General features: G+C 38.7%; 1 protein-coding gene across 3 annotated transcripts in view; it reads left to right on the forward strand.

Moving 5' to 3' along the window:
* The first annotated feature begins 3,567 nt into the window (after positions 1–3,567).
* Positions 3,568–13,617, forward strand: part of LOC122661057 (zinc finger CCCH domain-containing protein 19-like) — a 33,117-nt gene continuing 23,067 nt past the window's right edge. Inside the window, exons 1-3 of one of the 3 annotated variants that reach the window (XM_043856370.1) lie at positions 3,568–4,103; positions 4,235–4,314; positions 11,487–11,659. In XM_043856370.1, coding sequence (XP_043712305.1) covers positions 3,712–4,103; positions 4,235–4,314; positions 11,487–11,659 — 645 coding nt within the window. In that variant the 5' untranslated portion in view covers positions 3,568–3,711. Of the gene's footprint in view, positions 4,104–4,234; positions 4,315–11,486; positions 11,675–13,617 lie in introns of all 3 variants that reach the window. The other 2 variants (XM_043856369.1, XM_043856371.1) reach the window with 2 other exon arrangements.

The following is a 13,617-nucleotide window of genomic DNA, read 5'->3' on the forward strand; positions in this document are numbered from 1 at the left end:
ATTTGAATTAAATCACTTTCCCGTACTAGAGTTTAAAAAGGTGTCCACTACGCATATTTATGTCATTTTAAGTGATTTTTTTTTTAAAATTTTTTAGGACAGTTGCCAGCGCAGCTGGTTTGAGGGTAGTGCAGACTCTGCAGTTGAACCTACACCCTGGATTTTTTGAATTAAAGATCTATTCCTCATATGGTTTAGGAATCCCCCCTCCCCACCGCCACCACCAAATGTACTTCTTTTACAATTTATCATATTACTGTTTCTTAAATCCAATTCTAATTTGTTTATTTTTTCTTTTTTAATTTTACCATTCATCCGGCTCAGTACAGTATGAGTTGGTTGCTTCTTGGTATGGGTGTCCTCCTTTTTGTAAAATTTTCTTGTAATTGACTTTTGATTTTTTTAAAGCAAGTTATAAATGCACTGATAACCCACTAATTCAAACCTTGTTTCTAACATTTCCCTTATTAGACGGCCATGAAATAGAGGAACACAATCTTACCCCCCCCCCCCCAAAAAAAAAAAAAGAGAGGTAATCGAGGAATACAGTTATAATAAAGTGAATGCAATGAATATGTGATAGTTATAATAAAGTGAATGCAATGAATATGTGATAAATAAGGTAGGGCATTACAATCACTAGTGGACACGACCATGATGAGCCGCGCATTTTTTGGGCATCTTCAATCCAAGGTTGTGAGATAGAGTGTATTTTCGAATATGTGTCAAAGGAGGGTGGGGTAGTAATGCAAAAGGATTTTATTTTCTACTATCGATCGTAATTGGAAAATCAGGTTTTTTTATTCGACTTGTCTTTCTCAAAATTTATTGACTTGGGCAAGTAAAACTTGGTCAAGGTCAGACGTTTTTTCTTATTTTTTTAATATATTCATATTTCTCTTTCTCTAGGTGAGGAGGGAATGTGATGTTATGGTTATTTTGCAGGTGAGAAGGAAAAACATGACTAATATAGAAGACAACAAACAAAAATGCTAGGATTTGTTTAGTTGTAGACTAAACTTATAGTCTATGGTTCAATAAAAACAATTTGAACTTGGGTAAAAACACAGTCACTGAAAATTTGGACATGGTCTTGTCATTTCTTAAGCAAGTCTTTGTGACTCTTGACCAGGTTTCATATTTTTTTTATTCGACTCAAGTGACTCGCTCGAGTCAAAGCATAGTTTTCCAACTCTGCTACCAATCTTCTACCAAAAAAAAATTACTATGCTATCAACCAATACAATTTTCTCCTTATAAGAAATCCGATAAAATTTCATATTTTGGCTTTCAAATGGGTAAAGTATGTTGGGATAGTAAAAAGCCTCAAATAGGACTTTCTTTGTGGGAGAGTAGAAAATTGCACATTTTCTTTGTTCCTATGAAAATTTTTTTTTAGGTCATGGAAATTATTGGAAAAATTCTTAGTATCAAAGGTTACAACTTACAACTAAATTGTTTCTTACACAACATAAATTTTCTACTTTGGTAGATTTAAAGGGTATTTCTAAACTACCACCCACTCTATGTCAATTGTTGATTGAATATGGCTGAAATTTTATGCATAAACAAGGTTCCTTACATGTAAGTTTCCGCCAAAATGGTGTTTGTCAAATGACTTAATAAAGTTTTGAAAATTAAGGAGTATCAAGAGAGTAAGATAGGATGCATGGACATACATAGAAAAGTATATAATTGAATTTGATAAGTAATCAATCTAAATCATTACTTAAATATCCATGACTTCTTCTCCCTTGTTTTTTTGGGTGATGATGCGTCATAGAATCCCCCAACCAACCAAAAGCTGCCACGTAAACGTACAGGAACTGAATCCGAGGCCGAGGCCGAACACTGAAGCCGAGGCCAAGGGCGAGCACTAAGGCTACAGCTGCCTGAGGCCGAGGTCGAGCACTGAGGCCGTGATAGGGCATAAAATCACCTCACCAATTAGAAGTTGCCACGTGGCCAACCGGAGGTCAGTCCAAGAACCGAACTGAGCTGAGCAGGAAACCGGGCCGACCCGATCTCCAATAGGTCACCTGACAGAGCCGAGCTCACACAAGTCAGCCGGGGCTAAGGCTGAGCTCTGAGCCGAGCTCACACAAGTCAGCCATAAACTCCTGACCGAGCATACACAGGACAGCCTAGGCCGAGTTGACTGTCGAGACCGACCTCCCAGGCCAAGGTGACTGTCTAGACCGACCAAGCAGGCCGACCTCCTAGGCCGAGCCCTCCTCCACAGAAGCTTCCATAATGCCCCACCGGGGATCGCGGGGCCATGTCAGCACATCAAGAGAATCACGGGATAAGGATTGAGCCACGATCCCAGCGCAATACGAAATCACACTTTACATGGACTCTTACCTTAATAAGAGCCCGACCCCAAAAATAGCTCTCCACTCTGCTCTACGCGAGAGAGCCTTCCAAAAGAAGGACTCTTACCATACTAGGACTCTCCCAACCGCCTCATCTCATCCTCCCTCTATAAATACCCAGGTATGGAGTACCATTCCTCATCTTGCTTTCACTACGCAGTTACGCTGTTGCATTGGAGACCTGACTTGAGCATCGGAGAGTCCTTGGCCGGAGCCACACCGGCTCTCTTGTGCTCATCGCTTGGTTTTTGTAGGCTCATCCATGGGCGAACCAGGCATCGGAGATTTTCACCCGCAACATGTGATAAATCAGATATTCATAAGGTTGATTTTGCCATAGCACCTTTCACATGGCAGAAGCTCGGGTGTTGGTCTATTAAAAAATAACCATTAGGCTTCGTTAGCCTAGAAAACTTCTCATTTAAATAATTTATTTTTATAAAAAAAAAATCTTTACACATCATAATGAGGATTCTTTCCATACAATAACAACAACAACAACTCAGTCTTATCCCAACTAAATGGGATCGACTACAGCTTACATGGATCCCGGTATAAACAAAAAAAAAAAAAATAATAATAATAATAATAATAAGAAGTAGAAGTAGGAGAACACGGCAAAGACACAAACTCTAGGAATTCCTTCTATGTGCTCACATAATGAATCGTGGTGCTCATATTGACACTCTCTACTTAGTGAAATTATGGGTTCTTTATAGAGACTGTTTGTTTGACGGGAGAATGAGATGGGAATGTTGTGAGGCTGGATCCCACAATGTAGTGGGTTGAAGAATAGGGATAAGATTTTTATTTTTTTCATAAATAGTAATCAAAATCCTTTATTTTTTCTGGGACTTTAGATAAGATAGGGATGAGATTTTCAAGTGGTACATCAGTAGACAAAACTTTTAATGCTCTTCCTTGAGCTTTTGTAAGTTTACTACCCCACTTAAACAACCATGATTGGGGTGAGATTTTGCATTCCCACCCCATTTAAAACCCCCCTTCAAACAAACGGGCCTGGACTCTCCGTCTTCCATTCTCATTGATGATATTCCTCTCTGACATTGTGGGAAATTATAGTCCTATGTACTTAAGCGTAATTACACTGACCCCCACCAAGGTATCAAAAATAACAATGACGGTCACTATCGTCTCATCCCGCTTAATAAGACTGATCAGGTTGGAGTAGTGGAAGTTGGAACACGAAAGGTGAAAAACAACCGCTCACTACCGTTCCTCCATTTCCCGCTTACAAGAAGCGAAACTTAGTCGTGCAACTGAGGAACTTAGGGTTTAGTCTGATTTCCATTTCCTTGTAGTCTCGTACTCCGCTATGGAAGAAGAAGAAGACGCTACTGGAGTCTACAGGCCTTCCATGGAAGTTGAGCAAACTTCAACGGACGAAAAGTTTGAACTGGCTGAGGAGCTTACTAATACTCAACAACAATGCGCAGCTGTTGCCGAGATAGATGCGTCACACTTCATCGGGGTTTCTCCAGTTGTTGCTGATGTAGCCACTGTGGTCGAAGAAGAGGGTACGCGTAGGACGGAAGTGGAGATAGACACGGAAGAAGCCGAGGCTACAGAAACGAGCAGAAGTGGCGGGGGACTTAAGCGAGGTAGGCAGTCACGGGTCCAGACAAAAGCCCCTTCAAAGAGGAAGGAGGAAGAAGATCTTTGTTTCATATGCTTCGATGGCGGGAACCTTGTACTTTGTGATCGTCGGTGAGTATTCCTTCTCTCCCTTACTGGCCTGGTTTATTTTACTGGAATCATTTCTATAGTTTTCTTCCTTTTATTCTTTCACTATTTGGTTTGTGCATGATGTTAAAGAAGTTTCTTTCTGGGGTTGTTAGGGGCTGCCCTAAGGCGTACCATCCTACTTGTGTGAATCGAGATGAGACATTCTTCCGTTCCAAGGGTCGCTGGAATTGTGGTATGAAGTATTCTTTTCTTTTTTAACCATGTGTTTCTCCATTTGCTGGCATTTTGCTTTTACTCGTATTTTTTTTTGTTTGGCACGTCGGGTGTGTGGCGTTGAGGTTATTGATTCTGTGCGGTTGATGGTGCTTCCCTTGGCGAATGTGGGCTGTAGAAGTTTACGTTGTTAGCAGGGTATGCTGAATTTGCCATACAACAACAATAACAACAATAAACTCAGCCTTATCCTAACTTAATGAGGTCGGCTACATGGATCCAACAAAACAAAGTAGGGAAAAATAAAGTTTAAACAAGAAAAGGGGATGAAGGGATGGGAAAAGAAGGATGGGGGATGAGATGGGAAAGGAAAAAAAAGGGAAAATCACAAATGAAAAATGGAAAATAGCAACAAAATGAAAGATGAAAAGTGAAAGTAAGAGGAAGGAGGCATAACCCAGCAAATTAGAAGAATCTTAGCTAAATGGGGTCTACAACATGGATCCTTGTCCTTCGGTCCATGGGATCATGATGGTTCACCATGGGAAACCAATAAAAAATATACTGTGAGTTCCCAACTCTTGGAATCTCCGGGGTTGTCCCTAGGGAATGCTAGGGTTGCTCTAGGACACCCTAATCTGGCTTGGGCATCCTATTTTTAATTTTAGGGTTCTTCATAATCGCCCATGGTGCCCTAATGAAACCCTATTAGGGTTTGGTATGACAAACCAATGCCTAGTCCGTCTCTTTGACGTCTCATAAAATTATTGGGATCCATGTCATAGAGAAAAATCGTTTCTATACTATCCCATGGATAGAATGATCCATCCATACCCGAATGCGCAACGGAAAAAAATCGGTTCGGGTTACTTTCACATCCCATGAATAATCAATATAATTAAATCAACAGGAATTAACATAGAATTGCTAACCTGATGAGCCTCAAGTGTTGCTCCTCCAATAGGCAATGGTTGAGCACTCCAAGTGAACAGATCTAAACCTCTAATGGTGCAGCCAAGGTTCTTCAAGCTAATCCTAGATGCTCTTCAGTTCTTCAAGCATAGATCTGGGTTTCCAAAACCCTAACTCTCAAATAATAGAGAGCAAGAAGAAGAAGAAGAAGAAGAGATCACAAGAGAAAGAGGAGGAGACCCAAAAATCATCCAGAAGGGGGGGCAGCCAAAAACATGGGGCTCTGACCCCCTTCTGCGTTTTTGGGTGTTTTATAATGCTAGGGTTTCTAAAACCCTAGATGGGAAAAATCTCAGTGAGAGTTTGACTCTCTCTCTCCTAGTTGGCTTTCTTGTTTAAACTCGAAGTGTTTCTAATTGGTGAAGAATCAAAATCTAATAGGGAATGATTTTAATTAATTAATTATTTTAATTTATGGATAATTACAATTAGTACCATATCCATTAATTAAATAAATAACCAATTATTTTAGCAAATTCTAAATAACTCCCTACATGATAATAAATTATCATGTACAACCCCCCCACTAATCAACACCATCATTATGGAATCTAGGGCATGTATACTTGTACTGCGAAACCCCATTTCATAGTACATGTCCATTCAAGAGTGTCTGTGTATCTGATCGGGTCCCGCAAAACTCGATAAAACACTTTAATCAAATAACTATATATAATCTATTAATTTATGTAAAATAGGTTTTGCAAAAACCATTTCCAAAACGGCATTGGATCCAGATTCCGATCCGACCATTACACAGACAACGTCAATCTCGGTGTTCCCCAATTGGACAGTGGTGGCCATGTTGAGTAACTCCTTCACTCATAAAGTGTTTGCGCATTCCCAGAACACCGGCTTTGACTCACTTGAGTCTCAGTCATTGATGAACCAAAGAATGCGGTCCCACTTTACAGTGATAGGGTTCCCTCAGGTACAGGGTCTTGGTGATACATGTCTATCCCTTCCTACATCTGGTAGTAATACATGAGGGAATCAACAAAATAGATTTTTCGCCAATACACACATCTATCATGTGAGTACTCGCATTCGTACCCTGACATCACATGTCTAGGCATACCCAATGCGACGACCATATGAGAAGGGTGCCCAACCCAAACCCTAGACGTGACTACCATTTTAAGTAATACTTACGGACACATAATGCTCAAAAAGTTTATATCGCATGTGATAATATTAAACCTTGTATGAAGGTTCAATACAAAATAAAACCGGATTGAACCGGGTTTGATGGACACATAAATCCAATACTATGGTCATTTTAGGTCTACCCTAGCTCTTTTAGCTCCTTCGATCGAAATCATATCACTCCTCCTTACTGGGGCGTCCCTAAGCCTCCGTTGAACATGACTGTACCATCTCAAATGACTTTCTCTTAGATGTAATTGATTGGAGCAACTCCCAAGTCAATTCTAATACGGTCATTCCATACTTTATCCTTCCTAGTTTTCTTGCACATCCATCTTAATAGCCTCATCTTTGCTACACATGACTTCTTAATATGACACTTTTTAACTGCCCAACTTTTTATGCCCCATACATCATTGCCGGTTGAACAACAGTTTTACAGAACTTTCCTTTAAGCTTTAAAAGAATAAGTCAGTTACATAGTACTCTGGACGCACTTCTCAATTTCATCCACCCCACCTTAATTTTCTGTGAAACATCATCCTCTATGTCACCTTCTTTATTTGTGATTGACCTTAGTTATCTAAAGTAGTTATTTTGTGGTATCTCTCTTTCCTCAATTCACACTATGTTAGAATCCATCATAGTGTCACTAAAATTACACATCATATACTCCGTCTTCGTTTTACTAATCTTAAAGCCTCTTGTTTCCAACGCTGATCTCCATAGCTCTCATTTAGCGTTAATCCCTTTTGTCTCATCCCCCAAAACGATAGTGCCATTATGTTTAAATCATGGAAGAACAACTATTTTTGTAAAATCTAGCAAAAAAAAACATGTATTAGTAAAAAGCATGTGTACCAAATGTGACTGTGTAAAAAGTTGATCTCTATAGCTCTCATTAAGCGTTAGGCATTTGCAAAAAGCATGTGTACCAAATAGACATTTGTGAAATCTAGCAAATTTTCCAAGGGAAATCCCTTTTGTCTCATCCACCAAAACGATATCATCGGCAAAGAGCATACACCACGGGACCTCGTCTTGCATGCTCTTGATCAAGGAACTTTTTTCAAGGTTGATCTCCATAGCTCTCATTTAGCGTTAAGTCCTTTTTACTAATATTATTCATAAATAAGCAAATACCCCCTATTTAAATCCAATAAAAATAGTTTAAAAAATCAAATTCTAAAAGGATAAAAAGTCACCCCCCTAATTCAAGAACAAAAACTGGATTTTCGATGGTAGATGCAATTTTCAACTTTCTAATGCTGGGGTTTTTCTCAAATAAGAAATTTCATAAATCTTACTATGGTAAAACATTGCTAAAAACCAAAAGTGCAGTAAAATATTCATTTGTTTTGATGCCTAAAAAATTAATTTCATTCAGACCGATTTTGACAGCATTCACGCACACTAAATTAGGTTTGACTGGAACATAAGTCCTTCAATATATAAAAACAAATGTATTTTACCGCACTTTTGGTTTTTAGCAATGTTTTACCATATTAAGATTAATGAAATTTTTTGATTTGAGAAAAACCCCGGCATTAGAAAGTTGAAAATTGCATCTACCATTGAAAATCTAGTTTTTGTTCTTGAACCGGGGGGTGACTTTTTATCCTTTTAGAATTTGATTTTTTTAACTAGTTTTATTGGATTCAAATAGGGGGTATTTGCTTATTTATGAATAATATCTTAAGTAAATAAAACCATTTACTTAAATGATATTTGACATAAATAAGTGTCAGTCTTGGTTTCCAGCCAATGTCCAAAAACAATTTACACTATCAAACTTGGGTTAAAAACTGCAAGTACCATTTCGAGTGTTTTTTTTTGGGTGTAAAAATAGTTCATGCATTGTGTTTAGAATGTCTAAAATAAGTTCATTACAAAAAATCAGATAAAAAAAAAGCATTTCTGGGCCTCAAAAACAGCAACTTGAGTTGGCTGGGAAAAAAATACAGGTTTTGATCATATCCCAGTTTCTGGCTGGTCAAAACCTGGTCGAAACCTGAGTTTTAGAACCTTGCTGATAGTTCTATTGCCTTCCCTAACCTCATTCACCATTAGCAAGACAAACAGGTCAACATGTGCTGGGGTCCACTTTGCATTCTCATTTACAACTTGTGAATTGGCCATTTGCTTCGCTATTTAACCGAAACAAACAAATTACTTTGGTTTAGAAATAAACAAGGCACACTTTACATACAATGATATATGTACCTGATAGTAGTAAAAGCTCAACAGATTAACATTTCAGGTCATCAAGAAATTGGCAACAACACAAACAAGATGCTATCTACCAAGCCTAGAGTAGTAGAAACTCAAATGATTAACATTTCATGTAAAGTGTACAGGTAATAGGATGCTCTATACTATCCATAGAGTAATTTGAATATTACTCTTTCCAGAAACCTGTTCATTTATGATCATGCTCTATACAATCCACAGACTAATGTATGATCATGCACTATACTATCCACAAACTAATGATTTATGACCATGCTCTATACCATATCCACAGAGTAATTTTGGAACATGTTATCTACCATCCATTGGGTAATTTCTGATCAAGCTCTATACCATCCACAGAGTAATTTATGATCGAGCTCTATACCATCCATGGATCATGCGCATTACCATGAAAATAAGTTGAGTAATTTACCTGAAAGAGTGGAGGAGAGGGCAAACAAAGGGAAATCTCCCACAGATTTGAGAAGTGTTTCAAAGAGGATGCAAGTCTGAGTTCAGGCGTATGGAGTTCCTGCTCCGGCTATCTCGCGGTAGAAAATGTCTCTCAGATTCACGATTTGAGATTAGGGTTGTGAGGATATAAGAGATTAGAAGTTATAAATCCAACTAATTGAATTGTTCAAGTAATTGAGATTGCCCTAGTGAGTAGAGAAAATTACCTGAAAGAGTTGAAATTTTGGGGAAATCGTCAGTTTCCCCTAATAATGACACTAATTTTGAGTTGAGGCGTGAAGGAGAGAGGAATTCATTTGGGAAGAGTTCAACAAAGAAGACAGACTCTGCAACCTAGATTCACGATTTGAGATTAGGACTTTTCCATATATCGTAGGTTAGAAGGTATAAATACAACATATTGAAGTGTTTAATAAAACCAAGTAAGTAATTGAGAAAGTTACCTCAAAAAGTGGCAAATTTAGGGCAAATCGTCGGTTTCTCCCAGGTTGAGGCGTGAAGGAGAGAGGAGTTCAACGAAGAAGAGATTAGGGCTGTGAGTTCAATTTGGTTGTTGGGCAGAAGAGTGAAGGAGGGAGACGAGGGATGCAGTGTGAGGTACAGAGAGAACTTTCGGTTCATGTCAGTTCATCCCTCTCCTTTAAGCATAGCTCGTCGGTCGTTGCAGCAGAGGTCGTCATTGCAGTGAGTCGTCGGTTGTTGCAGCATAGCTCGCCGGTTGTTGCAGAGGGAGGTAGAGAGAACTTCGGTTCATGTCAGTTCATCCCTCTCCTTTAAGGTCGTGCACGATCTCTCTCTCTTCACAACAAAGTTGTGGTTTTATGACTCATTTTTTATTTTTGCTTTTTGTTTTCACACAAGTATTTGTTGTGTCGAAAATGGCCATCAAAATGGTGCCAAGAGTCCAGTTCATTTCGAAAGCATTAAAAAAAGGGACCGGTGTTTTGCCCTGTTTCTGTTCCAAAAAATGGCAAAAACAGAAATGGCATGTTACCATACAGAGCCTTAGTTTCTGGTTAAGAAGGGCCTTTGTTGACCTCCAATTTTTCTTTGACGCTAACAAGTTGTGAAATGTTTTAGTATTTTTTCTTAACCTTTGACTATGTTGTGGACAAAATAGTCTTTGTGATTTTCTTATCAGAAGATTGTCTAAATGATTGCCCTTGAGAGTAACAGAGGTTAGTGAGTCCTTGAAATTCTTGGAGACACATGTGATATCTTTGGACCCTGGTTGAAGTTCCTGAATTTATCAGAACTTTGGTGCTACTTTTGGAAGTCGCCAGAATGAGTAGGGTCTTTGCATTTCTTCTCCCCAAGACTTTTTTGTGGCCTAGAAATATCTGTCACACGACTCACACCCCGTTTTATTTCATAGATGTGTTTCAGCTTTGCTCTTCTTTTCTTTTCTTTGAACGATTGAGTTTTGAGATCTATACAAGGTACATCTTTTCAATGGAAATGGACTTTTTCCTTTTTTACAATGTTCCATTGAAAGGGATTCCTTAAATCTTCTTTGTCCTGTCTGTTTTTTTTGAGGGGTGGGGGTGGGTAGTAGGGTAGTTCAAGTAATGACCTTACCACCCTCTAAGGGGGTTTGGGGCCTCTTTAGGCTTACCCTAAAGGTTGGGTAAAGCGGGGTAAAGCTTTTCCCTTACCAAACAGTAAAGAGACTTACCCAGTCAATAAACCGGTGAGTTCGTGAAAGCCTTGATGGAGCTCTTTCAACTCTGTCCTTTGCCCTCCCTGTTTAGCTAACAGATAAAAAGATGCTAATGTTCACCCGCCCCATTTCTTATAGAGTGTGAAAGCCTTTCTCTCCAAACTAGGATAAGGCAGGACCCCAGGGGGTATAGCATACTTGATACATGCTATGCAGTATGCACTCTCTCTGAGGCTTGGAGTTTAGATGCTTTATTGCATCAAGCCAAAGTTGGATTTTCTCTTTTGGCAAATCCATTTGGTCATTCATGCCTAAAATTGGAGAAGGCAGCTCACCTACCATTTCCCTAGCATTTAGATTTGTGATGAGAGCTTTGGGCCTTTTGGCACATTTGACTTTCTTCGTGCATTTGTTATTAGTTAAATAATAACAAATTATTTATTGTCATGACTTTGTCTATGCTTTTATTTTTTATTTTTTTTTGGTTGAGTTTCTTTGTTTATGGAATTTGCTGAGAGTCGTTTGATGCCTTCTTTTGTCTTGATGTGTTGTATTTTTATTGTTTTGAACTGTTAAATTGCTTTCTCCTCCCCCACCCGATAAAAATATTATCATGTCTTTGTTTCTTATATCTTGAAAGTGGGTTTTACATGGTGCAGTGTATATATGTCAATACTTTTCTCATCCTGTTTGTCATTCATTTTCAGGATGGCATATATGTAGCATCTGTGAAAAATCTGCCCAATTCATGTGCTATACATGTACATATTCTTTGTGTAAAACATGCATTAAAGAGGCTGAGTTCGTATCTGTTAGAGGAAACAAAGGTTTCTGTGGGACGTGCTTGAGAACAGTTATGCTGATTGAGAAAAATGAGCAGGTAAGCAAGGAAATGGCATGCTTTCAGAAACTCTCAAGTCTGATGATATAGTTTCCTATATTCATTTATCATGGACGAGACTTTGTGAAGCCTTATCATGTAATGGAAAATTGATGGTGTAACTTTCTAGAGCTGCAATAGTTCATGCTTGAATTATCTCAACTTGATCCACTTTTATTTTAATCGTTGAAGTTTAGCTTGCTGGCATATGCTTCTTGTGTGAAGTTTAGCTCGCTGGTCTTATGGTTTCCTTCCTCTCCTTTTTTTTTGTTGGAATTCATATTTATGGAATTTGATCAACCACACTTTTGGTACTTGTTTAGTGGATTACTATGGTGTAACATATAGTTCTCATGGCATCAAGGTGAGCCAGGTCTGTGGCTAGTTGCCCTTGATGCTTAAGTGATGCCTTGGCGAGGCCAAAAGCACAAGGCAAGTGCAATATGTTTTACCCCAGCCCATATTTTCTAGGTATTTCTCATGACTCATGGTTATAAAGGTGAGAAAATATAGACCTTAAGAGGGGCTAAAAGTGAGATTTTTTTAATAAAAATGAGAAGGACAAGATCATCCGATTTTGGGTCTGGATGCTGTTGCACATAAAGTGAATGCTTGCCTTTGACCTGAAGAGGGAGGTGGGGAGCTTGTTGCCTGATAACTGTGGTGTTATGATGCCATTTGATTAACTTTGTTCTTGGGAATCCTAAATATAGAGGGAAATTAGGTTAGTTGGTTGGGGTGGATTTAACGTGGGTTCTTCTCCTCCAACAGAAATGCAATTTCTTATCCAAGGCACTAATTTGTATTGAAAATTTTCAACGGTTGGATCCTAGAAAGACAATATCCAGCTTATGCTCTGAAGGGAAAGCAAGATTTTGTTCGAAGAAAAAGGAAGAAAAAAATAATAAAAGAAGAAGAAAAGATAGATTGAGGCTTTTTGAAGGCTGGATTTTCAGTAGGGGCACCTTAAGTAGAGTATAGGCTTGTAACTCCTCCCGCTTGATATATATTCCCACTAGAATGGATGTATGAAGTTGAAAATGGGAAAAGAATCATGTTTTTTGAAAACCTTTTTATGTAGTCCTGGGCATAGTTCAAAATCTCGCGAAATTTCGGTGATATTTCGCCAAATTTCTTATATCTCGAGCTGTCCAAGATACGATACCAATCCGAAATGGAAAAATACCATATTTCGACGATATCTCGTGAGATATCGACAAAATATCGTGGACTCACGATATATCGCGTGATATTGAAAAAGTCACGTGCAATATTTCGAATATTTCGGAAATGTCGGTCATCTCGTTTCGGAAATCTCGGTAATTTCGGTAATTTTGTTTCGAAAATTTCGGAAATCTCGGTCATTTTGGCATTTTACACCCATAGAAAAATACCATATTTCGACGAAATTTCGTCGAAATTTTGGTATCTCGGAAATTTCGATCAGACCGAAATACCGAAACGAAACGAGATTTAGTACAATGGTCCTAGGTAGGAGTAGTCCTACTAGGAACCAGGGTAATAGGATCACCAAACAAGGCTGGCTGATTGGGACAGCTTAGGCTAATTAGGGCAGAATTAGGGTTAGGGTTAGGGTTTCGAGCAAGGGTTTTATTTGGTAATGATGTGCAGGTTTTTAGGAGTCTATTGGTGTAGGTTTGGATTGATTTGGATGAAGTTGGAAATCTAGGGTTTCGGGTTAGAGGCCTTGTAAAAATGGAGTGTTTTTAGGATCTAGGGTTTAGGGGTGGATTTTGGGAAAGGGGTTTATAGGGTATTAATGGGCAGGTTTAGGGGTTATTTTGGTATAAAGAAGTTAAGGTTTGGATGAGTTACGAAATTCGTAATTTAGGCAGAATTGGATTTAGGGTTTTGATGGACAGATTGGGCTGCAAGCGAGATCGAGTGGAGGGATAAGGCTGGATAGATTTTAGAGTGAGGCTAGGGTTGTGGGAATC

This window comes from Telopea speciosissima, chromosome 5 (genome assembly GCF_018873765.1).
Source record: "Telopea speciosissima isolate NSW1024214 ecotype Mountain lineage chromosome 5, Tspe_v1, whole genome shotgun sequence".
Taxonomy (NCBI): domain Eukaryota; kingdom Viridiplantae; phylum Streptophyta; class Magnoliopsida; order Proteales; family Proteaceae; genus Telopea; species Telopea speciosissima.